Source organism: Condylura cristata, unplaced genomic scaffold (genome assembly GCF_000260355.1).
Source record: "Condylura cristata isolate star-nosed mole 26May11 unplaced genomic scaffold, ConCri1.0 scaffold00001, whole genome shotgun sequence".
NCBI classification, from domain to species: Eukaryota; Metazoa; Chordata; class Mammalia; order Eulipotyphla; family Talpidae; genus Condylura; species Condylura cristata.
Window position 1 is genome coordinate 68,848,225 of NW_004567102.1, and position 27,653 is coordinate 68,875,877.

At 39.5% G+C, this 27,653-nt stretch overlaps 2 protein-coding genes across 2 annotated transcripts in view; one reads left to right on the plus strand and one right to left on the minus strand.

The window, feature by feature from the left end:
* Nucleotides 1-6,322, plus strand: part of TBPL1 (TBP-like 1) — a 28,866-nt gene extending 22,544 nt beyond the window's left edge. Inside the window, exons 3-7 of the mRNA XM_004673868.2 lie at nucleotides 1,664-1,746; nucleotides 1,903-1,966; nucleotides 3,605-3,708; nucleotides 3,803-3,897; nucleotides 5,797-6,322. Coding sequence (XP_004673925.1) covers nucleotides 1,664-1,746; nucleotides 1,903-1,966; nucleotides 3,605-3,708; nucleotides 3,803-3,897; nucleotides 5,797-5,876 — 426 coding nt within the window. The 3' untranslated portion in view covers nucleotides 5,877-6,322. The remainder of the gene's footprint in view (nucleotides 1-1,663; nucleotides 1,747-1,902; nucleotides 1,967-3,604; nucleotides 3,709-3,802; nucleotides 3,898-5,796) is intronic.
* A 1,105-nt stretch (nucleotides 6,323-7,427) lies between these two features.
* Nucleotides 7,428-27,653, minus strand: part of SLC2A12 (solute carrier family 2 (facilitated glucose transporter), member 12) — a 51,481-nt gene continuing 31,255 nt past the window's right edge. The window contains exons 3-5 of the mRNA XM_004673869.2: nucleotides 21,927-22,049; nucleotides 18,999-19,131; nucleotides 7,428-9,651 (exon numbers count right to left, since the gene is read on the minus strand). Coding sequence (XP_004673926.1) covers nucleotides 9,498-9,651; nucleotides 18,999-19,131; nucleotides 21,927-22,049 — 410 coding nt within the window. The 3' untranslated portion in view covers nucleotides 7,428-9,497. The remainder of the gene's footprint in view (nucleotides 9,652-18,998; nucleotides 19,132-21,926; nucleotides 22,050-27,653) is intronic.

Genomic DNA, 27,653 nt, shown 5'->3' on the forward strand with positions numbered 1-27,653 from the left:
TTAGCTTCTTTGTGCAGTGCTTTAACCCACTGCGCCACCAGGGAGGGCCTGACGTGTCTCTATTTTAGCTCTAAAAATCAGATTTCAGTATACCTAAGTAAATTATTAAGTTTTGGTATTAAAACTAAGTAAAGATGAATTAAATTCAGTGAAGATTTCATTGACTCACAATTAAGGATTTTTGTTTATCAGTAATGAATTTTTCACTTTAAATAGGTTTGCTAAAAAGTTTTAAGAGAGGAAAATGCCTAATGTGATTTTTGAACTTTAACATTGCCGTATGACAGAGAAGTTTGTTTTAGAAAAATTTTAAAAAGTGGATGATCAAACTCAAACTGTTGATTTAAAAAGCAATTAAACTCAGTTCAGTAGTTTCTCAGCCATATGTGCATATGTACATGATATTTTATCATGTATTTATTTTAGCTGAAATTTTTTTTTTGGATCTTTGAAAACTTTTGTCTTTCCAGCCTAGCTTTCTCTAGTTTGAAAACATGAGTAGTTGAAAAATTAACAGAAGTTTTTTTTTTTTTTTTTTAAAGATTTATTTATTTATTCATACAGAACCGGGGTACAGGCCAGAGATGCGGAGGGTGAGAGGATTCACCAGAGACAGAGTGGGGAGCAGAACAGGCAGATCGACGAAGTACACTGCTGAGGGGAGCAGCGGGCGGGTCAGGAGAGGTCTGCCACGCCATGTGGTCACCTCCGGGGCAGGCGGGAATCGAACTCATGAGGAAGCGGCTTTAGATTCTCAGTGCTGTGCTTTAACCCGCTGCGCCACCAGGGAGGGCCATTAACAGAAGTTTTAAGGAGAAACATTTGGTTCATTTGTGTTACATTACTCAGCAAACATTTATCTTTCTCACACATAAATAGGTAACTAATAAAAATTTCCATAAATGAAAAGTTGCAATGAAAATTTAAGTTCATGTTAACGTACTCTAAGTAATTTCATACAAAATCCCTTAGCTTTAAATGCTTTTTCATGTTCAAGCAATCTAAAATTGTATCTCCAACTTCATTAACTCTGCATTCAAGATTTGTATATTTAACTTAATATGTAATAGGCATCTCAGCTATAAGATGCAGTGTGAAGTAGTAATGATATTGTAAAGCACAATAAAGGAGAGCTGGGGAGTGGGGGTGGGGTTGGTTGTGTGATCAGAAAAGACCTGTATGCTGGTGACATCCAGTGAGAGGCTGGAATGAATCAAAAAAAAAAAAAAAAACTGTGGGAAGAATATTTCAGATGAAAGTAACAGCTACTGTGAAGTTCTTGACATGTAAACAGTTGATGCTATTTGAGGATCTTTGCAAATGACAAATTCCTGTTTGGGGCACAGCGGAATCAGAGTTTAAATGTTTAAAAACTTGTAGTAAGTACATTGATTTCACATACATAATGACAGATTTATATAGACCTTCAAGATTTTTAATTAAAAGTCTTTTTGTATTAATAAGTTTGTGGTTAGAGTGGTACTTGATTTTAGAATATGTGATTTGGAGAACAGTTATTTCAATCTTGAGTAACTGTGGAATAGTATTTAAGTATAAAATGACTATATAGAGCAGAACCGTATCTGGAAGCACTCATGTAATCAGTGCTGTTCTGTTTGTTTGTTTGTTTGTTTGTTTGTTTGTTTGTTTGTTTGTTTTGCAGAAAGTATTAATGAAGCTTAGAAAACCTAGAATTACAGCTACAATTTGGTCCTCAGGAAAAATTATTTGCACTGGAGCAACAAGGTAAATGTTCCTTGGGCTTTTAATTTTTATTTCTTAATTTTCCTCTAGTGGAAACATTTTCCTAGACTTAAAAACAAAAACACATATACAGTTTTGTCATGTTCCTCAGTATAAAAATCTATTTCCTGACATTTTTTTCTTTCCCAAAAATCATAGTGAAGAAGAAGCTAAATTTGGTGCCAGACGTTTAGCCCGAAGTCTACAGAAACTAGGTTTTCAGGTAATGTTTTCAAAGAACATCCAGACTGCAGGTATTCAAGGATTTACTTTGTAAAGTTTTTAATCTAGCAAACTAACCAAATCATCACAGAAACTCCTCTAAGGATGACTGTTTTTTCCTCATGTTGTTCTTCAGTACCTAATTTTCCTGGTAAAACTTGCCCAGAGGGTCTTCATCAAGTGTCTGGGCTTTATTTCTCCCCCCAGGTTCTTTCCCGTAGGGAGATAGACTTGTTCCCTTACAAATTAAAGTTTCCTTTCCAATTCCTTCAGCTTCATTACTTCTCACAGACTGTGTTTTGATCCCCTCAGAGTGACCTTCAGGGTGACAAGTAGAGAGCTGCAGCACCCCCTAACTTGTAGAGTTGAATAAAATTGATAAGTAGTCTAGACTTATAGTCACTTGCAGATAATAAGTAAATGAAAGAAAAATAAAGATGAGCTGTAGTCCCTGAAGTAGACCTAGCATATTTGGGGTTTGGGTGAGAAGTGGTGAGAAATTGAGAAGAGTCAGTCTCCTCTGAGGTGTAGGTGATGGGAAGGCACTGAAGTGCTTCAGGGGAGACAGGATGTTCGTGCTTGGGGAGAGTGACAATATAGGGAGCTGTGATGGATGGTGCTGCCAGTTTACTCATTTTAGACTTTTTGCAACTACTGCCTTGAGCAGATACTGAGTTGGAGAATAGTTCATTCATCCAGAATTGTGGTTTTACTAAGAACTTTTCAAAAGATTTCTTTTTGTTTGTTCGAACTAAAATTATTCAAGATATTGACAGCAGAAGTTGACGTTAGTGAAAGCACATTATTTTCAGCCTTGGCACCTCGTTTTCTTACCATAGCATTAGAAATGTTGAGGAAAGTCCCAGATAGTCAAAACACAACTTTATCACTCTCCCCTGCCCCCCCCCAAAAAAAACATTTAAATAGGGCACTCCCTGGTGGCACAACATATTAAAGCACAGCACTGTGAAGCTGTCCTCAGCCACTGCAGCATGAGTTCAATTCTTGGCCAGGGAGGTGACCCACATGACACAGCAGACCTCTCCTGTCTTTCCGGCTGCTCCCCTCAGCAGTGTATTGCAGTCAAGCTGCCTGTTCTGCTCCCCACTCTGTCTCTTGTGAATTCTCTCAACACCCCCTCCTGCATACCTCTGGTCTGTATCCTAGTTCTGTGAAAATAAATAAATAAAATCTTAAAAAAGAAAACATTTAACTAAACTTACAGAACTGCCATTTACCCACTTGAGTATAAAAAACAGACTGACTTTTGGAGCTCAGTGCGTGCTCACTTATTAACCTGGAAGTGCCAACTCTTCCATTTTGACTCTTGAGAAAGAGGACTGTGCTTTTCTTTTCTCACCCTGTGTTCTCTCATCTGCCCTAGTAGATACTAAACATGGGATTCAAAAGCCTCCATATGTACTATTTTAATTATACACATACCTCCGGTTTTTTTTTTTTAATGATGTTTTGAGCTTTTCGCCCCCTTATAGGGTTAAAGAGTGACTCATATCTTAAAATACTAAATCATCCATGCTTAAGATGTTTCTGTTTAAAGATTAAAAATGATTACATATTGTCTAATGAGCAGACCTTTTTGTTTCAAAATAATTCATTGATTTTCACTTCTCTCCTGAAGGTAATATTTACAGATTTTAAGGTGGTTAATGTTTTGGCAGTGTGTAACATGCCATTTGAAATCCGTTTGCCAGAATTCACAAAGAATAATAGACCTCATGCCAGGTGAGTTGTTGAAGAACCAAGATAACTTATCACATTTCACATTGTTTGGCTGGCTGAATATATTTATATTAATTGTTAATTTCTTTGTGCGTAGTTATGAACCTGAACTTCATCCTGCTGTGTGCTATCGAATAAAATCTCTAAGAGCAACATTACAGATTTTTTCAACAGGAAGTATCACAGTAACAGGTATTTTATGATATTGAAACCAACTTGTCATTTATTGATATAATGAGTTAAGAGATGACCATTCCAAATGGAATAATGCTTGATTTTCCCCTTTCAGTCATTTGTGCCCTTCAAGGGGAACCAATCTCCTGACTTAACACTGTAAATTAGTTTACCTGATTTTATATTCCATTTTTACATCTTAAATGTACTGTTTTGTATGTCATCTTTTACTCTTCTTTATCTTAGTGAGATTCATTCCTGTTGTTCCATGTTGTTGTAGACCATACTTTCTCGTGGTCTGGCATCCATTGGATGAACATACTGTCCATAGGCATTTGGATGTTTTCCAGTTTGGAGCAGCTAGGAATATCATAGTATATATTTTCATAGTATGGTTTTTTTGTTTATGATATCTTGAATTTAAAATACAAGAGATACTCATTTTTTATTCTCATAGGAGTTTTACATAAGCAAACTACTCAAATATAATTGATACCTATTTTTTAATGTTTATTTTGTTAAGTCTTTTTAAGTATTTGGGGGGGGGGTGGTTTTAGAAGCCTGGATGTATGATATTGAAGGGTAGCACTGGCATGCAGGATGATTTTGAAAGGTACAGTGGTAATAATTGTACACAGATGGTACTTGGAAATCAGGCCCCGTATTAGACAAAATTGAGTTAAGGAAAATTTCTTTAGTGCCTTTGGATTTTTCATTTTATTCCTTTAAGGGAAAATAAAAATTACTAACACCTTTAATAAATAAGCTTTAGTTTTGACTCATCCCATGGATTTTGTATCTTCCTTGTAGATTGTTTGACACCTATTGTCAGGGCCATGCCTGAATCTTAAAACTTCATTGGTGGGAACATGTCTGTCTGTTCTTCTTCCAACTGTCTTTTCTATACTTTGGAGCCCAGACTTCTGAGAAGGACCCTAAGTCTTGAAAAGTCTCTGTTAGGCACTGAATAAAGTGATACACATATAAAATCTATATTTTTGGGGTTAATAGATAATTAAACAACACAATAACCAACTGAAGACAACCATTGAAGATAACCAATGATGTGGTTAATTAGAGCACTCTGTATACTTACATCTGAATAGCCTGTGAAATGTGAGCAAGTTAGTGACCACACACTGAATAGTTCCTGGGGGCAAAATACTGGCCTGTGTGGAGGTGTTTGGTGAGTCATTAAGGGGTGAAAAAGGGTCATAGGTGGTCATGAGTGTGTATGTTTGTTGTCAGGCTCTTTCTAAAGAGGTAAGTGTGCATTAGAGAACTTTTTATTAGGATTTTTTCTTCATTTTCTTTTTTGTTTTAGCTGTTTAAATGAAAAATTACATTTAAGTTTCTTGGCATTATATGGATGAATTTATCTCTTATCTTCTCATTCCCTTGTGCCTGCTTGATTTGTTTTTTCTACTGAGTAAACTGTGAGAGTAAAGATGGCCAGATTAGTAGTAAACATAAGTGCCAAGTTATAAATTTGTGAGAGTTTTTAGATGTATCATTTGTGGGAAATAAGCCCTTATAATTCCCAGTATTTTAATTAGCCTCATCTTTGACTCACACTGCTGACTTCCTTGATAAGTCTTGCAAACTTCGGTGATAGCCTCATCATAGGCCAGACCACAGGGTCAGAGTTGTCGTTCCCTCCTTTAACAAGCATATCCTCTTGGTGGTTTATGTGCAACTTTGAATGTAGATGTTGATGAGTAGCATTTTGTATTTCAGACTTCTAGGAAAATGTTTATTCTCGTATAATGACTCTGTGTAATTATGTAAGTGTAGATTAAAAAAAAAAATAGTACCTGATACTTCAAATGACTTGAATGTGTTTAATTCTGGGAAATTGCCTTTTCCTGGTGTTCTCTCTTACTTCTTTTCACCTCTCCCTCTGTTGTGTTTGCACAGGTCCCAATGTAAAGGCTGTTGCTACTGCTGTGGAACAGATTTACCCATTTGTGTTTGAAAGCAGGAAAGAAATTTTATAATTCATCACTTATTTGGTTAGAAATCTTAACTGAGCACCTTTTAAAACCTGCTGCACATTGGACTCAAAGCAAAAGGAAAACTGGACCAACAGTGATTGAGGAAATAGACTCTTTTATTCATTCACGGCTACAGTGTAAGCTCCAGACCCTTTGGATTTTATTTCAAACCTTGCTGTAATATAAAAAGGAAGTTTACAAGACATGACGTTGCTGCTTTTACAAAAGGACATTCTATTTATTTTCGCAGTAATTCTCATGTCCCGATAAGCAGAGCTGTCAGTGTGCACTACCTTAAATTTTTTGTTGTTATTTTTTTCCAGTTTGAGCTAATGTGTTTTATTTGTGAATAGTCTTTTACATTTTTGTATGCTAAATATGGGCACCAAAGAACCTGTAAAAGTTATCTTTTTCAATTGAATGTGCACAAATAAAAGTTTGGAAAAGATCTCTTCATATCCACTCTATAACTTTTATTCCCCATTTTTCTATTAACAAGAATTGTATTCATTCTTTTTTTTTTTTTAATCTATGCAAGCTTAGACTTTTGCTGAATCTTGTGGGGTTCTTTTTTGAAGTGTATTTTGTAAATTTATTATGCCACGTGTGTACTATCTTTTAATGCTGTGTTACCAAATATTAAATAGGAATTTTCCTTGCAGATTAGAAACATGTATATAAATTATAGGAAATGGGAGTAGAGCTTCATAGATTAAGCATAATGTTTTATGTTGCTAATTTAATGTGATAAAACATGCTGAGTATCTTAAAAGTTACAAAACTGTAGTTTTAAAAAGAGAAACCTCTTATGGACAAGTGGATATGAGAAAGAATCTGTGATGAGTTGTACCTCATGTACTTCTGATATTCTTGGAAGGACTACTCTGGTCATAGGAGAGTCATAACCTTAGATTGGTGCTCAAGGCTAAGCTGAGTCTTGTCAGGAGTTAACACATTGTGCTGTTTTAACAAGTGCCCACAATCTGCCTCTGTGCCACAGTTATAATTATTATATAGTTCAACTTGAACTCGAAAGCCATTTTGCAAGATATCTTTCCCCTTGCTGTGTCTTACTTCATGGAGCTAGAGAGTGACCATTCAGTATCTGGGAGTGCTACTCTGAAAGTTGTAAAAATATGCATTTGTAGAACAATGACCATCTCACCCACCAGCTCCAAAAGGTGATGTGGGTTAAGCTGCCACACATCAGCTTTGGTATGACCCACGATTTTACTGCGGAATAATGCTACGTGGTGCATGTATAAGCCTCTCGATAGAAACGTAATGGAGACCATGTTCCAACACAATCTTCCACTAAACCCTGAATTTTCAAAATGTGTTGAATGAAGCCTGAGAAAAATCACAAAATCTTAACCTCCATATTCTAGTATTTTCCTTACCATAGTGTAAAAATCTTAAGCACTGCACTTAACAGTACATATTTTTATCTTAATACCTTCCCCTGCCCTGCCTCTCCTTCCCTCATAAATGGGGGCAAAGACTTATATTTTCTTTCTTGTGAAAGACTTAATTGTGATATTCAGACTTTTGTTCTTTTTTTTTAAACATTTGTATTTTATTTGCTTCATTTTAAAACCCAGTAGAATAGGTAACCTCATAAAATACAGAGAATAAAATGCAACAACTGTGGGCCATTTGAGATTTTCCACTTAGTTTTAATTAATAGTAACTAAAAAATAGTGACCTCCTATTTTGCAGTGTTCACCAAAAAAAAAGAAGAAGAAGAAGAAGAAAGGGAAAAACATGGTTATATGGCCAGTGTGCAAAATTAGATATTGTAATACTTTCAGTATTGGAGTGACTTGAAGCTGGTTAGATCAGTAGTTTATCAAAATGCTTTCTCAAAAAAGAAGACAAAAAAGACAATCTGACCAGGTCTGGTTTCAGGGCTGCTTCATAAGCATCACCTGGAGAGCGGCATGGCTAGCCTGCTAAACTTTTTAACAAAACTGGTAAGAAGTGAGTGTGTCTGGTGTCTTCTGCTGGCTTTTCACAAGTGCTGTAAATTCTTTTTATAAATAAAAATTGTGAACATATACATACAAGTGACTAGTTTCCCCCCTTTTTTTTATTTTTGAAAAGCAGAAAGTATCTGGGGGCATACTGGGTAAAAATTACAGACAGAATTGTTTATAGACTCTGAATAACAAGAGTATATTTGAGATTCTAAAGTTGAAATTCAGATCTCCTAACTTCTCTTAACAATTTTAACTTGGACAGTAATTTCAGGACCAGTAATTTCTCCTCAGTCTTAGATAATACACTTGTTCCGGTGCTTACATAGATTTATAATCTTTCCACTTTGTTCTAAGGGAATGTGGTTGGTCATATGCCTACATATCAAATTGGAAGTCTGTTAAGGGCCAGTAGGAAAATTCCAAGCCACATAGAAAGTTTTGGCCTTTTAGAATTTTCTTTTCTTCAGGGTAAATCATACTTTTAAAATTATTTTTCAAGTTCAGTTGTTCATGCTGTCTTAAGTTTTATGTGTAACTCCTTAGTGTATAAAAAACAATTTAAGGAACTGCTGCTATTCAGTGGTTTGATATTCTTTATTGTAGATTTTTATATTATATCCAAATTCTATTAGTAAAAGTCCTTCAAATCCTAAAATTTGACTGGAGAAATACAGAAAAGAGCAATCCGTTGTGGATGAAAACCCAAGTTTCTTGTACAGTTGGCCATCTCTTTCATCATAGAGGAGAGCACAGTGAGGGAATTCTGATGGCTGACCGTCCTAACCTGCAGCCTTCTGACGGCATCTGTTAGAGCCTGTGGCATAGTCTGAGGTAGTGATATTCCTGAGGAGTATGAAGAATTACAGAAAACTGTGGATTGCTCTAAAGTTATCATGAAAGTCTTGCCTTCTAGAGAGAATTTTCATGAGCTTGATTTAATATGTCAAACTTTATTACTTAAAAATTTAGATAGATAATGTAATGGCCTGACTCCTTTCTAAATGTAATTACTACTAAGTAAATATAGCCTCAGGATTTTTTAATTGTCTTTTTCTATTCATACTTTCAGTGGGTGGAAAATGCTTTTCTCAACTACTACCAAGCTTTTAATACTATATTTTTACATGAAAGTAAAAGTGGGAAATTTTATATTAAATTGTAGTTCATCGAGTAAGCTGTATCACCCTTGTACTTGTTGAACTAGTTCAGAATCATCACTAGAATCCCAGCGAGGGCCCTGCCCTAACCTTGCACTCAGGAGTTGTCCACATTGTGTCCTCTGTACTTGTGCACATAGTATCCAGTGGGCTGTCACACTTACGTTAAGGCAAAAGCTGATTGCATCACTAGCTCCAAGTTTTTGAAAGGCTGCTCCTCTGTAAAACAGGAAGTACTGAACCAGCCAGTATTTTTTTTAACCTGATAACTTTGTTCAGAAAAAGATCACTGAGGAACCCGTACCTCATTTGCTTTCTGAGTTCCTTTTGGATAGTTGGAGGTGAAAGGTCTACCACTCGGGGTGCCCCATGACACTGAAGAAGAAAGAAGGCATGGGGGGGGGGGAGTGGCGCATGTGTCTTGGTACAAAGACACCCTACTCTAAGGGTTCTTACTCTGATTCGAAATGTGGAAGATTTCAAGGCCATTAGGTCTCTGGAGAAAGCTGCTTTGATGGCTCCCTACCACATAGCTTTTTACACTCCAAGAGCTGCTCTTGGGGATTTCTTTTTTGAAGTTGTTTTGGCACTAATTCCTCTTGGTGATGACTCATAAAGCAAATGTTGTTTTTCACATAGTTCCTGAAAGAGAAGGAGGCACTAATGAAAATGTCATTCTTAGTTTACAGTACTTAAAATATGCAGGCTAATGTTTTAAAAAAAATCACCCTGGGGCTTTAATTTTTTTAGCTACATACCTAAGAAATGTTTATAGCAGACATTCAGTGTGTGATGAAATTCAGAATACCACACAACTTTGTTCAGTTTCATGCAAAGGGTGAGGTGGATGTCTTCTCAGAACAAAATCATAGCATTCCTGGCTTCAGGGAAGGATTCCAAGGATATTTATTATATAGAACTACTGGAGATATCTCAGATCCGCTCATATATTTTCCAGTTCTCAAACTATCAAACTATCAACATGCCTAAATTTATTTGCACATATTCTGTCTTCTGTATTAATAGGATTTTTTCCCCATCAACATAAAGATAGTGTTCAGTTATTTTACATTTATTTAAAAAAAAATAAAACCTCTAAACTTAAGCCTCCTACTAAAACCTCTTCCTAAAATCAGTAACTCTATCAGCCATAATAGGCCTGCCGCTATGGTAGGTGCTGAGGATAGGGTAAATTAAAAACACCTGCTCTTAGGAGCTTAGGTTTTAATAGAGGAAACCAGGAGAAGCATAAGTTTTAAGTACTGAAAGTGTGATCTCAACAATTCATGAAGTGAGGCCATGCTGATGGATACTCATTGGCCTCCAGATCCCGGTATGGCCTAACATTTGTTGACGTGCAGGTACATGAAAAAGTGATCTGTGACGCAGAGTGATCACAGGGTGAGTAGGCGACTAAGTGGAGCAGTGATTCGTAGGTAATAGTCTAGATATGAGCATCCTGTTTGTTCCCTGAAAAGAGTAGACTAGCTGGTGCCCTCACAAGCTTCCACTCTTTCGTCAGCTTTGACCTCTTAACTCCAATGAGCCAGCCGGTGCCTGCACACCCTGTGGTCACCTACGTGCTCGGGCTTGCAGCAGTAGTCAACGCCTGCCAGTTCTCCCTCCCTAGAGCAATTCTGTGGGCTCCAGCAATACTTTACACCCCGGCTTTCCTCATGCTGGCTTCTTTTCGGCCCTTAATACTCTCCTGCTTAACCCTTAAGTGTTGCCTAAACAATGGCTTGGTTTTGGTGCTCTCTCCTTTCTCTCTGCTCTGACTAGATGATTTTATCTGGTTGCATAGTCTTATACCACCTATACGTGGATAACCTTCCAAATCTGGCCCTAACCCTGCACGACTCCAGAATTTCAGACTTTGCCATCTAGCTAAGAATGCATAAATCTAAAACAAGTCTGTTCCCCTCACCCACCCCCAAGCCTGGGACCTGGTCTTCTCAGGCTCCCTTTACTCACCATCTAGTTTCTGAAACAATGTTCATGTCATCCTGACTACATTGTCTTACTTTTCTATTGTCCATTCTTTTAGCAATGAATTTCAAATACTTAGCAGTTGTTTCAGGTGATGAGAAACAGCAGTAAGTAGAATGCAAAATTCCCTACCCTCTGTGAGTTTAAGTAAATGTAGTGAGAGAAGCAAGCAAAAGAGCAAGTACCAGTTTTGGCTAAAACTGAAGTAGGAAGGTGGAAGAAAAGTTCGTCATAATTGCCATCTAAATAGGTGACAGGAAACATCTAATGAAGGTAAGGCAGTGAAACAAGCGGATATCTAGAGAGAGGAAGCAAGTGCCAAGCCTTGATTTCTTGTCTTTCTGGTGTGTTTGAGAGAGAACAAAAAAGCCAACAAATGTGACTGAGAAAAGATGGGGAGGAGTAAGTTCTGCAGGACCTTGCAGGCCACTAGAAGACATGCATGTACTCAGACAGGATCCTGGCTGCTGTGCTGGGAACAGATCAGAGAGGATGAGGGTGGAAGCAGATCAGAGTCAGCAATACAGGAGATGAGGGCACCTCAGATCGGTGGCAGTGGGGAAAGTGGGCTCTGGATCTATTTTGAAATAGGACCAACAATTTCCTGCTACACTGAAGGTGGGGTATGAGAAAGACTCAGAAAAGGCTGACTAGGCTGTGGCCAGAGCAATGAGCATAAAGTGCTATCAACTGTGGTGGCCAAGACTGACAGTGGAATAGGCTTGGCAGACATCGGGGTTCAACTTACAACACGCTGAGTTTGAGGTACCTGTCAGACATTTGAAAAGCTACTGAAGCAAACTTAAGTAGACAAGCTTTGTACTTAGGAGACATTAAAGCTGGAGATGTAAATTTGAGACTCACTGGCAATGTACAGGTCATAAGTGCCAGAACTTTGAAATTGAGCCAGTGTGTATGGCAGAGAAGCAGTCGGGGAAGCCCTGCAGCAGGCTGAGGAAGGGTGACCCGCATGGTAAGAGACAGCAGGAGGTGGGCACAGGAAGTCAGTGGAATGACTGTTTCCGGAAGGAGGACATACCTCTGCTATATGTGGGAAAGTCACCCAAACAGCCACTAAGATGAGAAATGAGAACTGAAAGCTGGGTTTTGCAACATGGGGGCTGCTAAGGAGAGAAATTTCAGAGTAGTGGCCACAAAAGTCCCATTGGAACAGGTCCACGAGAGGATGAGAAGAGGAAGTGATGACAGTGAATATAGCCCACTTCTTAGGAGAAATTTGCTGTAAGTGGTAACCATTGTTGAGATGGGCGGGAAAGTCACACAGGTTTCTATGCTGGTGAGGAGTAGAGAACCAGGAGAGGTAAAATATGGGTGATATGGGAGGGTGTGGGGAGAGTTGGAGGATGCCCTGGAGAAGGGAAGGGGAGAGGACGCGAAGTGATGGGTACACAAAGGAATGAGAGGTTAACAGCACCCAGAGGATGACAGTGTACTTGACTACATGCTGATGGGTTACGGGGAATGTGGCAGGAGCGTCCTTTTTCACAGAAGTCAGGATCCAGACCGCCAGCAGGACTGAGGGAGTGGGGAGGTTTTCAGGCAGAGAAGGTGATATGGAGCAGTTGTGTAGGACAGAGGCAGTTCATGGACCAGGAACTCGTGTGATGGCCACTTGAGGTCAGTGTTTATGATTTAAAATGAGGCATGAGGTTTGTGTGCTTCCAGTGCAGTGCACAGCTTTGACTGCAGCGCTCCGCGCTCACTTGGCATGCCTTGACATGTAAATCGGATTATGTCACTCACTCCCCTGCTTAAAATACTTCAGTGCTTCCCATTTTACTTAGAATAAAATCCAAACTCAACCTGCAAAGTCCTACACACCAATCTTCTGCCTTTCTAACTTAATCTTGACGATTGCAGCCTCCTGGACTTGTTTTGGTTTCTGAAATAGGTCCAGCATGCTTCTGGTTTTCCTTTGTGCTAGCAATGCTCTCTGTGAATTCTGTATCCCCCACTGCTGAATTCTGTATCTTGCCCACTGCTCCCCTCAGTAGTGTATTTCCGTTGATCTGCCTGTTCTGCTCCCCACTCTGTCTCTGGTAAAATCTCTCACACCCTGCACCTTTGGTCTGCACCCCAGTTCTTGTATGCATACAAAATCTTTTTTTAAAAGAAACCTCAGAAGTTATGTATTCACAAACCTTGTGGGGTTTCTCTGTTTCCACTTAAACTGGGGGAAAGAATAAGTCACAGTCACAGCTGAAATAGCAAGTATGCCAGGCATCCCATTTGAGTGCATGGCTGTCAGAGCGGAAGTTCAAAATAAAATTCTTACAAATTATATTATTCTGAAAATCTCATCTGATCTCTCAGCTGCAATGCTGAAGAAATTGAACCTCAGAGGAATAGCTGTTTTTTGAGACATGTAAGCCCCCCATTATCCACACTTTTGCTTTCAGTGATCTGCATCCACTGCAGGCAAAGATACCAGTACAGTAAGATAGGTTGAGAGAGACGGCATTCACTTATCTTTTATTACAGGGTATTGTCATACTTGTTTTCTTTTATTATCAGTTATTGCTGATGTCTTGTTGTGCTTCATATAAAAATTAAACTTGGTCGTCAGCATGGGAGTCGGGGGGAGGATAAATGAAACGGGAACATATATATGGACGTGTGATGTTGTTACCCCAAATTATGTATAGTTATGGAAATGACATTTTTTACAAGTTAATAAAATTTGAGGGAAGATAAATCCCATTCAAAATAATAACTAAACCTGATAACAGATGTGTATGGATAGGAAAAAGTAGTCTCATATACAGCCTGGGACCATGCTAGCTCAGGCATCTACTAGGTTGTTGGCATGTACCCCCAGGACATGGGGGTCCACTGTAAATGAACCGACTCCAAATATAAGAGAGTAAAATGTTGAGCAATGTTGAAGTAATTTGAGGTGATAGTAGCTTTTTTAGGTCTTAGAAAAACTCCTAGGGAACTACACAGTAGAACTGTTTACCTGGGTGACAAAAGCGGATTCATTGTTTCACTAACTCCTGAATTTGCAAGACTCAGCCCAGCAGTGCCCTCTCTCAGACTTCAAGCTCACGTACAGAATTTCAGAGTTCAGTTTCTTGTACTAGCAACTTCCCTGATCTTTCAGCAGCCTTCCACCTTTGCTTGGCTAGCTTGCACACTTTCCAATACCTTATTTTATTTATACTTTTGTCTCCTATATTTTTCTTCCAGGGAAGCTTGTGTAACATATCTATTTCATACATACTTGGATCAACTCACAATTCTTCTGCTTACCTTTTCATTTTGAAAGCCTTTGCCAACCTGTAGCTCCGAGCTAAGATAGAAGACCCTCGCTCTAATATTTCACAAATAAGAGTTAGCCAAGTTTTCTGGAAGCAACTTAGTTTCCTTTTTACCCTCAGAACTGGGCTTCACCCAGAGACACACCCCTCCTCCATGCTGCTGCAACTCCATATATCAGATTTAAACGCACAATTATCTAGCCTCTGGGTCTTTCATAATTCTCTCCCTCAGTGTCCATTTCAATTTTTGTTCTCCCACACCACCTAAAATGCAGCTAGTATGTAAAGGGACAAACAGTACTTTGCTTCTCTCTTACTGTAATGTTTCACTTTCCTAGAGGGGCCTGGATTAAAGTTTGAGTACTGTATGATTCAAAAGTAACAGAAATGTGATTCTTCCAAAATCGTTTCATAATTTAGAGTTTTATTAATTTAGACAGATTCCTTCCCCACCCCAATTCCAGAGTAAGTAGATTTTGTTGAGCTTTAGATACTCATATTTTTATATTCTTAGGAAATGCCTTATTTCAGAGGTCTGCTTGATAGAAAGACCTATTTTTTAAAATTTTTCTTTCTTCAATTCAAACTTTCATTTGGTTTGAAGCTTGATTCTATTTGAAAGCATCATATGAAAAAATAGACCCAAAGACTTATTATCTTCATTCATACAGAACATTCCAGTTTCAAGTTAGACTTGAAAAATAAAAAGCAGGGCAATAAGGAGTGATAACAGAATAGGCCCTTAATTTTCCTCAATTAATTGCTACTTTCTCCCTTCCTCAATGTTTTAATTAGTATTGCTCTCAAGAAATTTAACAAACTGGCCCTCCCTGGTAGTGCAGTGGGTTAGGACACAGCACTGCAAGCTGGCCACAGCCACTTCAGTGTGAGTTGGATCCCCGGCCCTGGAGGTGACCCACATGGTGGGCAGACTTCTGTCTCATCTGTTGCTCCCTTCAGCAGTGTATTTTGTCGATCTGCCTACTCTGCTCCCCTCTCTGCGTCTGGTGAATCCTCTCACAGGCCCTGCACCTCTGGCTTGTACCCCAGTTCTGTATGCATAAATAAATCTTTTTTTTTTTTTTAAGAAATTTAACAAACTTATTTTTCAGGAATTTTGTCCCCCAGCTAGTAGATGAGTGGTTCAAAAGAACATTGTTTTATTGAGGTAACATTTGTTTACAATATTGAATATGATTTAGGGGAACAGGTTCACACCTCCTCTGACGTGTGTATCCATACTCCACGCACCACCAAAGCACCCAGAGCCCTTTATCAAAGAGGATTGGTCTTTGCTTCTCTTTACTCCCAGAGCACCCCAACTTCTCCTAGTAGCCTCAATTCTGTAGTCAGATTTCTAAAGATAACACCTCACTCCTGCAAGAATGGTCTGTATAAAAATACATATATATACAAAACCCAGAAACAACATGTGGAGAAAATGGAACTCTCACATACTGTTGGTGGAAAATCCAGCCCTTATGGAAAGCTAAGGAGGGCGTCTCACCTGCAAAGCACCCTCCAAGACCTACGTAGTCATGCCTGGTTTTCTGTTCATAACTTACATTAGTTTTTTTCTTAAGCTTCAAAAGCTTAGATTCACAAAATGTAGATCTACACATACTTAGATTCTAATGTAAACTCACACACCCGCTCTTCCTCCTCCAGGTTTACCACAAAAAATGTCCCCTGTATATACTGAGTTATCCTCTAAGTTGGAGAGAGATACCAATTCTTTCCTTTCCCAAGTAATATAGTTTCTATCTCTGCACCCCTTCCAGCTCAGTTTCCTGTCTGATTCCTGAAATAGACTCCTCCTAGGTCTCTGATCCTCAACATCTTCCCATTCCATCTTCCATCTCTTGCTAGTGCTTCTTTTAAAATTGGGTTACAGGGCGCTCTCTGGTGGCACAACAGGTTAGGACGCAGCACTGCAAGCTAGCCGCAGCCACTTCAGTGCGAGCTCGATTGGCCACCGGCCACCGAGCTGATCCACCCAGCGTGGAAGATCGCTCCTGACTAGCCCGCTGCTCCCCTCAGGCTGCCTACTCTGCTCCTACCTCTGTCTCTGGTGAAGTCTCTCACCGCCCCTACACCTCTGACTTGTACCCCAGCTCGTTATGCATAAATAAATCTTTAAGGAAAAAAAAAATGGGTTACTTTCCTCTTTGCCCTCTTGTTTTTCAAATACACCCTACTACCTTCAAAGGCACAATCTGAACAAGCAATTCCTGAAGCGGTGGTGAAGGGGATGGTATCATATTGCTAGGCGGTTTCACTTTTCCCTTCCTTCTCCATTTCTTTAAGGAGGCAGACATGACCCTTCTTCCCTGCCCTTTGCCTTCTGTTCTGGGTTCTTCTCTCCACCTCAACTCAAAACCTGTCCTCACAGTACACGATTGATTTGGTCTGCCTTCACTCACTCCCACACAGCCCTGTCTGCCCAGGTCACTCCCTCAAGATTCAGTTAGGTTTTTCTCTCAGGAAACTCTATAAGTGAAATCCTCCCATAAACATGACCTTTCTTTATGCTATTTATCAGAATGCATTGCTATCGTGTGTTTTCTTCACTGCCTGCTTTAACAAAGAAGCTATGAGTCTTTGTTCCCTGGATCTTCAGTACTTTCCGAGGACAGTATCTGGTCCCTAGTGGAGAGCTGGCCAAGTGTTGAACAAATAATGCTGGAAGTGGTGGAGAAGGCTAGATGGTTTCACTTGCCCCATCCTTCTCCATTACTTAGGTTCTCAGACATATACATAGTGTTGTAAACTAATGTTACCTCAATAAATAAAATGTTAAAATGATTTTTGAAAGAGGTGGGGTAGGTTAAACATACTTTTAAAATTCTTTGTCATGCACACTTTCAAGAGAATCAATTGCTCTACCTCTTGAAACTTGGGATTGACACGGGAGGTAGAAAATGGCATACAGGATACATAATGTAGCTTCCAAAAAGGAAACCTGTGTGGTATTTTTGGGACCTACCTGTCTGAGTGACGTGCCTGCTGATGTAGCCACCTGAGTGAGTCCATATGGGGCCAGCAGAGCACCCCCAACCAGCCAATCAAAGAAGCAGGGGAGGCATCAAATTGTTCTAGTGCTGTGATACAGGGGCAGGGAAGGCTGAGCTGTGAAGAAAGGCCAGTAGACTGGAAATAGAATCTGTCAGAAATGCTTCCAGTTTACAGATGGGTACACTGAGTCATCAAGGACTAAGACCATGAATGATCTGAATTGTGCATTTGTAATTAATAGTCTTGTTCTGAGTCTGTGCTTGCCAACAAAGCCAAACACGTAGCTTCCCTTTATAAGAGTCATGCCAGGTGATGTGCTGGTGAAACTCCCGCTGCAACCAGCCTTCCTGGCATTGTATTTCTCTTTATAAATGAGCAGTTTATTTTTTTTAAGATTTATTTATGTATGCATACGTAGCTGGGGTACAGGCCAGAGGTGCAGGGGCAGTGACAGAGTGGGGAGAACAGGCCGACTGATCAAGTACACTGCTGAGGGGAGCAGTGGGCGGGCCAGGAGAGGTCTGCCCTGCCATGTGGGTGGGTCACCCCCAGGGTGGGAATCAAACTCATGCTGAAGTGGCTTTAGCTTCTTAGTGTTGTGCTTTAACCTGTTGTGCCACCAGGGAGGGTCCGAACAATTTATTTTTCAAAAATAAACAGGGTCCCATCTCTATCAAAAATTGGTCCTGTAATTTAGTATTTGAGGTATGACGGGAGAACACCGTTCTGCTTACTAAAGTAAAATGCTTTAAAAATATAAGCCATTGAAATATGTGGGAAATAAGAGGGAACATGTTCCACAATCCTACCTATGGTACACCCCGGTAGGTGGGACTAGGTACACATGTCTGTGCACACACACCTATCATTAGCAGGTTGACTCTTCCATTAGCTAGGAAAGCTGAAGAGACCCTATACCCACAATTTGTAGCAATCATACCTTTCTCTCTAATATATTGCAGAATTTAAAAAGAAAATCACAAATCATAAATATGTAGTTTCCTCCCTTTAAAACCCAAGAACAAGTGTTTCAACATGTTCAAGAATAACGGCGTAATCTGAGGAAAAACAAGTTCCTCTTCATTCCTAGTGTCTGTGCATCTCCCTACTCTGCTCTATCTGTGGTAAGAACTGTGAGTTCTGCCCTATTAAAAAAAAAGGAGGCATTTTCTACCATCTACTTCAAAGTTACATTGTTTTGACAATATCTCTGAGAGAAATTTATTTAACCAGTTCTCTAAATGCTTATTGATATAAAAAGTGATCTTTCTAAAATTGACTGCATGCCATTTTTAGATTAATTACAGATATTCAGGTCCAAGAGTTTCCCAGAGGATCTTCCCAAGTGTTCAGGCTGAACGAGCCCTACAAGTGAGATGGAGATGTCAGGGCTGAAGTCCACAGGGTGAGTGTGATGTTCTGGAAACTACCCCAAACAACCACCACAAACAACCTTCTATGTGAAAAGAACTTCGAAGCCTCACTTGTATAGACCACTGCTTATTCTATTCTTTGACTGAGTCACCCAAATAAAATACACAGCAAAGAAATTGGATTATGTTTTGAGATATGGTTTCACACCAAAAGGAATGTCCTGAAGTCATTTTATATATTATTATTCTGTAATTCTGTAGATTGACAAAAGCTGCATGTGTGACCACAGTGCTGTTTTGAGGGCAAAGCCTGTGATACTTTGATACTTACTGATTTGCAAGTTCCATCGATATTTGTTCCAAAGAGCATCCCTTTGTCTCAGGTATAAACAGAACAACAAAAGCCAGTGATGCCAGACTCATGATTGTATAGATGAAACACACCCACGGCAGGCCAATGAGATCTATGAAGGACAAAAGATATTGTTTACAATTGCATTTGTGTTGCTTTGATCCCACCTGTGAATAGTCGCTGCTTGGAGCATATATATATATATATATATATATATATATATATACATATATATATACACACACACACACACTTTCAAAAACATTGACAGTGTCCAGAGAAATAGTAAGCACAAATTAGAAATATAACCAATCTCTGAAAATGCCCTTTTTGCAAACAACCTCTTTTGATAGCAAACTTTTTTGATAAAGTTTCTGCAGTCTTGTAAACTCAATACCATCTTTTTGGTGAGCAACTTTTATTTCAAATTGGAAATGGATGAACTCACTGCAAAAAGTGGACTGCAAATGACATAGAACATATAAAGCAGAAGGCAAAAGACTCCTCTGCACAATTTCTCTCTTGGGAATCATTGTAGCAGTTTGATTTTTAGGTGGTGGGCATTTTCCAGGACATTTGTACAGTTGGGCTTAGCTTGAGTTCTCCTTTACTCTGGCATGAATAAAATGTTTCATGTTGGCAATATTTTATCATTTCACTAGCTGGCAGTGTATTTGTGATGCCTCTTCCTGGGTTCAGAGGGAGAAAGGGGCCATCATTCTAATGAAAGGCATGAACTTGCTAAGATGCACCTGCAAGGGTCCTCAGGGTTTTTATGGAGTTTACCTGGAAGTCTAGCTTTTCCACTGGCCTCTTCCAGTCATAGGTACAGTCCCTCTGTAGTTACTGACCAAGGTCAAGGTCATTAACTGGTGAGAGGTGGCCCTTTTGCAACTGAGCCAACAATCACTTATCTGTGCTGCAGCCCCTGGCTCAGCAGAAGAAAGTCCATTGTGGTGGAGAGTAGTGAGAAGGAAGCTGACTTTTGGGACATACGCTCAGGTCAGCCACAGACTCAAACAGTACAGATAACTCCTAGCAGTCCAAGTCACAAATCACCATAAGCTAGTCACAAATAACAGAACTGACCAAGCAGTCATCTACTAGGGTGATTTTGCCAATGCAATGCAGAAAAGGGTAAGCAAATTAAGCACTGCTCCCTCAATTGTGCTGAGGAGGGGAGAAGCAAGTGGCAGGAACAGCTCTGCAGTTTTGGCAATTTTAATTAGTCTGATCTCTCTGTGCTTTGCTTGCTGGCACAGGGTTTTGTTCTAGTAGGTGTTTCATAAAGTGCTTGTAGTAGTGGTCCTTCTCTCTCTGGGGCATAAAATACAAATTTAGTAAGTGAAAAAACAGTTCATCTCATCAAACCTGTAACCTGTGCGCTTTGATTACTTTCAGTAAGTGGGAGATCACCACTTTGCAAAAACTTGTTGTGTTTTAACCTGCCCAATGGATGTGTCAGAAATGGTTGCTTACTGTGATACTGTCATTCCTAAAAAATATACTTATGTATATACTTACCAAAAGGTAATTTTCATACATATTTGGTGTTCATCATAGTTCCTGGCTCATAGCTTTGAAAAGCCTAGCAATTTCCTAAGTGTTGAGAATAATAATGACTTCACTTGTTAATGTGAGTTTTGGAGAAGTAGGTAAGGGTGGAAACTTTTCTAGGAGAAACAACCTTGTGACAAAAGGTTGGAAATTCCAGTCATACTGGAAAACCGCTGGGGAGCGAGAAAGGCTGGAGATAGAGTTCATTGCCAATGGCCAATGAATACATCAACCGTACCCATGTAAGGAGGGTGGTTCAGAGGGTTTCCAGATCCAGGAACCAGAACATTTTGTATCCTTGCGCTGGACCCCAAGCTCCACGAGGACAGAAGTTCCTTTGTTTGGGACCTGGCACTGTGTCTCTTCATCTGGCTACCAATTTGTGTCCTTGGTAATAGGTTGGTGATCTAGTGAGTAAATGGGTTTCCTGAGTTCTATGAGCCACTTTAGCAAATTAGCTGAACCTCAGTAGGAGCCTCTAGGAGCCTCTGATTTATAGCCAGCAGGTGAGAAGCACAGATAACAAGTGGATTTGAAACAGGCGCCAGACATCTGAAGGGGTGGGAGGATCATGGGAACCTCTAGTCTGCAACCAATTGAGGGAACAGTCTGGGCTTGTAATTGGCGCTTGTAAGTGGAAAGTGGTCTGGGGAGACTAAGAGGGCTCATGTGGGACCTGACTCTCTTCCAGCTAGAGACCCTAAATTGAGTGGCCTCCATCTAAATAGCAATTTACAGAAAACACAAAGGACCAAAGGTCATGCAGAATTACCACCATCAGCAAAGCCAACCTAGAGAAATCTGTGAAACAAATGATGGGATTTTCTTGGTTAAAAATGTAAGATCTAGAGATAAGGAAGGGGAAATGGAGGCAAAAACCTAAAGATGACGAGAAATCTCAATCTATTGAAAAGGATGCATTTAGAATGTAATTCAAGCAAAGTATAAAAATAATTATAAAACAATTTGAAGAAGAGGGGTATAGACTGACTATTGGACAACATGGGATTGTTATTAATAGCTCTAGCTCTGATAGTGATGTTTTGGTCCTATTTTAAAATGTTTTTAGTTTTCAGGGGTTCATGCTGAAAATTTATAGACTGAAAATTTATAAAATTTGAATGATCTGAGTTATCATTCAAAATAATGGGGTGGGGGAGAGCAGATCCGATTACAAATGAATTCAGATTAGTAACTATTTGAGTTGAGTAAAGTGAGTTCATAGCCATTTGCTCTGCTTTTCCAGAGTGTTTAAAATGCCAACAATTAAGTGCTTTCCAGGTGACAGTACTTCCCTAACATCTGCCCTAAGAGCACCAATGCCTTGAGAGGTCAACAGAGAGTGCTTACCCGTCACGGTCAGAAACGTCAGCGAGATGAGCAGGTTGATGCCCCAGTTCATGCTGGAAGTCAACGCCATGGCTCGCCCGCGGATTCCGCCCGGGAAAATCTCACTGAGCACCAGCCAGGGCACTAGCAGAAAGAAAACAGTGGATGGGGAACAGCAAAAACATAACAAAACCAAACAAAAAAAGACAAAACCTTGAAACTGAGGGGCAGCCCACGGGCATTCCCCTCACCCCGCTGGTTTGCGGTTGGCTGGCTCCAGTCCTTCCTCAGCAGGAGAGAAAGAGAAGTGCTCCCCCCTACCCCCCCACCTGTTCCAGAGAAACAATGAGAGCACTTGACCATGGTCCTGGTGTAACAGGTACAGGTTTCATGGACTCCGCCTCCACTCCAGATACTGGAACTACTAATCCCATCAATAACAAGGAGAAGCAGCTAGGATGTGAGGGCGGAGCTGAGCAGCCAGGTTGGGATAAATCCAGACATGTGGGCTCTGGGGCTCTCTTGGCCTGGTGGTTCGAGGATGATCGTTTTGGCTCTCAATCGGTTTTCAGCGTGCCGGTGGAGTCCAAGTCAGCAGAACTGGTAGGACATTCTAGTTAACTTGTATTTCTCTCCCTTTTCTCCTGGGCTATTCCTTTAACTTTCTCCTTATAAATAAACCCATTATTTAACCTTTTTTAGTGTGTCCATAATATGATTGAATAGTAAGCATGGCTAAAGACTCACAGACAGGCAACCCAATTCACATTGGGGTGCCCTGTAACACTGGGGACCAGGAGGAGGACCTAAGACATGTTATGTGACACGTGCTGAGAAATGTAAATGGAAGGGGGCCGTGAGACAGCAGGCTTGGATTTCTGTCAAGCGTAGTCCCCAGGGCCCATTCTACCTAGAGGGCTGGGCCCTTTCCTCTAATGGACATGGCCCCTGACCTTGAAAAAGTTCAAGGTCACAGCTGTTGAGTGAGTAAGCAACAGAGCTAGGAGGGTGGGCAGAAGGAAGCCAGCTAGCTACTCTCACCTCTTCCACTTAGCCTTTCTGGCCTTGGGCACGCTGGGTGGCCAGACATTCTAAATGAAATAGAGTTCCAAGATCTGATGATTACGCCAGACTAAACATCCGAATTTCTGAGTGGAGTCTTCTTGGCACTAAAACTGATCAGAGCACTTTTTATTATCTGAGAGTGACAGGGAGCATTATGGAACCTGCCTGATGGGATTAGCAAGGGCAGGAGAGAAGCACATTGACTTGTCTTCTGCTCACAGCCTATCAAACCCAGTTTGTCTAATGAAGTAGCTATGACTGGGATGAGCACTTCACAAACACTGTCTCACTGGATCCTCATAAAATCACTACCAGATAAAATTATTACTATTCTCCTTTTAACGAAGAGGCTTAAAAAGAGCTAATTTGTCAGAATTCTCAGAAGAGAATTTGCTTAATTTCTCACATGAGAAATTGAGGCTTAAAGAAGTTAATAGTTTGGGAGGTCACAGAACTCACAGCTGAGGTGACAAAGAGTCTTGGCAGCGAGGCTCTGGAAGTCATGCTTTTTTTTTTTTTTTAAAGTTTTTTCTCATACATATATTTTTTAAGATTTATCTATTTGTGCATATAGAACTGGGGTACAGGCCAGAGGTGCAGGGATGGTGAGAGGATCCACCAGAGACAGAGTGGAGAGCAGAACAGGCCAACTGACGAAGTACACTGCTGAGGGGAGCAACAGGTGGGTCAGGAGAGGTCTGCCATACCATGTGGATCACCTCCAGGGCAGGCGGGGATCGAGCTCATGCTGCAGTTGACTTAGATTCTGAGTGCTGTGCTTTAACCCATTGAACCACCAAGGAGGGCCTGGAAGTCATGCTTTTTAATCATGCTGCTCTCTTAACAATGGTTCAATAAATGTTTATTAATCTATAAATGTGGAATACAAGCACCTTTGATCCCATGGAAAACTTAAGTTGCCCCAGGCCTGGCCCCCTGTTGGCTGAGGATTCCTGTGCTGGAAAGTGCGTTTTTATACACAGATCACTGCACCATTGTAGCCCAGAGAGAAGGTGGTGGGAAGAAGAGGGAAGACATTAGGAGACACCCCACCTAGGCAAAATGGAATTATCAGCTCTGCCTCTAATTTTATAATTTGCCACTCAGAATAAGATCATGCTCTCTAGAGAACATAGCATAAATTTGCTGGTTTTTTTTTTTTGTTGTTGTTAAAATAAATTGAGTTATATTAATACTATCCAGAGAGATGCAAACACTTTTTTCTCTTCATTATCTTCTCCAAGCATACCCATGTATAAAATAACCATGAGATCACAGAGCATATTTGTAACAAAAGGAACTGCTTCTTATTGTTCAACTTAACAGGGAATTTAAAAACAAAACTCCACAGCCCTTCTTGCTACTTCCTGCTCTAAAAGACTTTCACTAGGTTCTTGCAGATTGTATCCTATGTGAAATTACTTTGTATGTAATGTTATAAAAGTGCAATACTCAGGGAACCTTGTTTTAAGCTTTGCAAGTCTGGAGGTCTGGCTTCAAGGAGAAAGAACACAACATAATCCTGATGGAGCCTTTGTAATAACCTATCCTTGGATGAACACAAGATAAAATGATAGAAATACAATTCTTGCAAATTTTACAGAATCTTACAGAGCACTGTGTTCCAAACAAATGAGCCATAAAAGCCCAAAGCAAAAGGAATGGAGGAAATCTCTGCTTCGGTTCACAGAAGCACAGAGGTATAGATTATCACATGAGGAATTAATATGTTAATGTTTATAGTAACAGGTGGAAGTATTCTTAAAATCACTTATTTTCCAATGAGATGACCTAATTTCTTCCCAAGGAAAGTAAAATCACTGCAGGGAAGGAGTAGTAGCCCTCTCTGGGCATCTTCGTCAACTCACCACAATGGGCTCAGGGGATCTTTGTGCCATTTGCTCGTGTGGAGTCACCAGAGCATTCAGGGTCACAGTGAGCTCTTCTACAGTGAATTCAACTGCTGTCGCTTAGCAGGCTCTGCAACATTCTACCTTGACCCCTGTTATTCCACCACAAACCCCATCACTCCAGGACTACTGCAGCAAGCTTGTGCCCCTTTAAATGTCAGTGTGTGCACAGATCTTTAAATATTCTGTACACTGCAGGGATTGAAAACATTTGCACTTGCTGAGAGAGAACATGTCGATGACTTGGCAAGGTACAAGCAGTACACCTTGCTCTCGGAATCAGAGAAACTAAAATATGGATTTGCCTGAGAATATGTGCAATGCTCTCCAACCAGATGTTTAAATTCTGGACTCGTAATTCTCCAAGTGAATATTCTTTGCACAAAAGGTACCGCCCCCACAAGCCACCATCTCCAGCATCAGCACTGATGAGGTAGCTGTAATTTGTTTTTATTTTTATTTATAGTAGCTCACTTCCAGCTTCTAGGAATTTTGTTGATTCCTGGTCTCTTCCAAAATACTTTACTCAAGAATATTATCTTGGAATACTTAAAGAGCAATGAAATAAAAGCCTCAATGTTCCCTAGTATTTGTGTATTAATGATTTCTGGCCAAAGCTAACTGAAATGATTACATATATATTAGGGGAAGTTGGACTACGTGGAATGTCCCACAATAAAAAAAAAATGACAACATTGTAAATGCCAGAACTTTCTTTTGAGCAGATATCATTTGAGAATAAAAGGTATGACTGATCTTCAGACTTTTTTCAGTCTTTAAAATAATTAGGGAAAAAAAAGGTCCTTAGAAGGTCCTTTCCTTCACCTATAAGGCAACATCTACCATTTCTTCACCATGAATTTAAATAATAGCATAAATGCAATTTCTATTGAATTATAAACTATAAACATTTAAATACATCACTCTTCTAATCCTTCTCAATGGACTTTAAATAACATACTAATTGATACTCATCATCATCCATTAAAAATAATAGGAATAAAGTTTTTAACATAAATACTACATTTTTTCATCCATCCTTTTTCATCAACTTAGTATTTTAACATACTGTAGTGCACTTTTAAACTTGAAAGACATTTATTTAGGAAAAACTCAATTTTCTAAAATTCTTCTCCAACTCCCTAACAATAATATTGTTCCACTAGATGAAAGCACACCATTATCTGAGAGGAATCTTATGATGATACATACTCCAAAATATAAAAATCTTTGGAATACCAGTCAAAAAGACAAATAATTGGGGAAAAGTTGGAAAATAACTTGGAAAAAATTTAGGTTTCTTCTTATTTTCTCTAAGAGCTTTTAATATTTTTTCTGTTATTAACACAACAGTTTGTATGAAAAGGATCAAAACCATAAACACATATCAAGTTTGTAGAAATAACTTACATCATAAAAGTGAAAATAATGGATAGTACCTTGCTTAATGAAATGATTGGGAAGTTGCTTTTTTCCTTCTATGTGGTGAATGGCACTTATTTCTAGAATAACTTAAATTTGTAATTTTTAAGAATACTGAAAGTAATAGAGAAGTCAAGAAATTTTATCATAGCAATGTCACCCAGTTCTCTGAGTTAACAAAAGCTATTTAAATGCAGCGTCAGCAGGTAACTTCTATTATCCTCCACTTTTGCAGAAAGGGAATTATTGGCAGGATCTTCTCTTAAGAGAGGATTGTTATAAAAACACCACAGTCATTTTCCATACCACCTACACCAATATCACTAATTGCCTTTTTGATTAGTATTTTAAAGAGTTTTATATTTTGAAGTATGCAGCATTGTTAAGATGTCTCACAGATAATGGTGTGTTTTCATTTTAGTGAGACGACAGTTACCGCTAGCGAGGTGGAGTAGGAGAATTTTACACAGCAGACTTTTTTCTAACAATTAAGAAGTGGATTTTCTCAGATGTGTCATTGACGGAGCATTCTGGAAACTTCTGAATAGTGCATATTCTAATTTTCAGACTTCTGAGCTAAAGTTCAAAATCCAAAACAAAGAAGAAACTACAAGAAATTAGTATTTACTTGTTTAAACTGTAACTTGACTATGATGTCATGCTTCGGGTATAATATTTTATGTTGTATTTTTTTTTTTTGATTGCTGTTTTAGATTCAGTCAGAAAAGCGTCAGGAATTTTAATGTTGCAAATGTTTCTTGGAAAAATATTAACATTGTGTTCTCAGAAACAAAGTAACAAATTGTGTTTGTTATTTATTTACAGATTTTGTTTTTATTTATCCATGCATACAAGAACTGGGATATAGCTCACAGTAGCAGAGGGGGTGTTGAGAGGACTCATCAGAGATGGAGTGGGGAGCAGAACAGGCGGGTCTACTGAAAACACTGCGGAGGGGAGCAGCAGGTGCGACAGGAGAGGTGTGCTGTGCGCCTGGATCAGCTTCCTGGCTGGGAATCCCTGCCACAGTGGCTTGATAGCTTGCTGAGACTACAACCCCTGCACCACCAGGGAGAACCTGATTATGTTTATTAAGAGAGTGCTAACACCTCCCTGTTTTTCTTTTTAATGTCTTTACTCTCCAATATTCATAGTTTTCAAGGGCGTTATATATATGCTCAAGGACACTTAATTGTAGTACTAGACTGAAAGGAAGGTTTGACACTGGGTATTATAACCAGTTGCAGTGAATAAGGGAAGCTGTGTGGATGCTCCAAATTGCAGTCTTAGACTCTGCTTCTGGTAGGTGCTAAAGCTGCTCGGTCTAACTCTCAGCATGAAAAATGAGGTT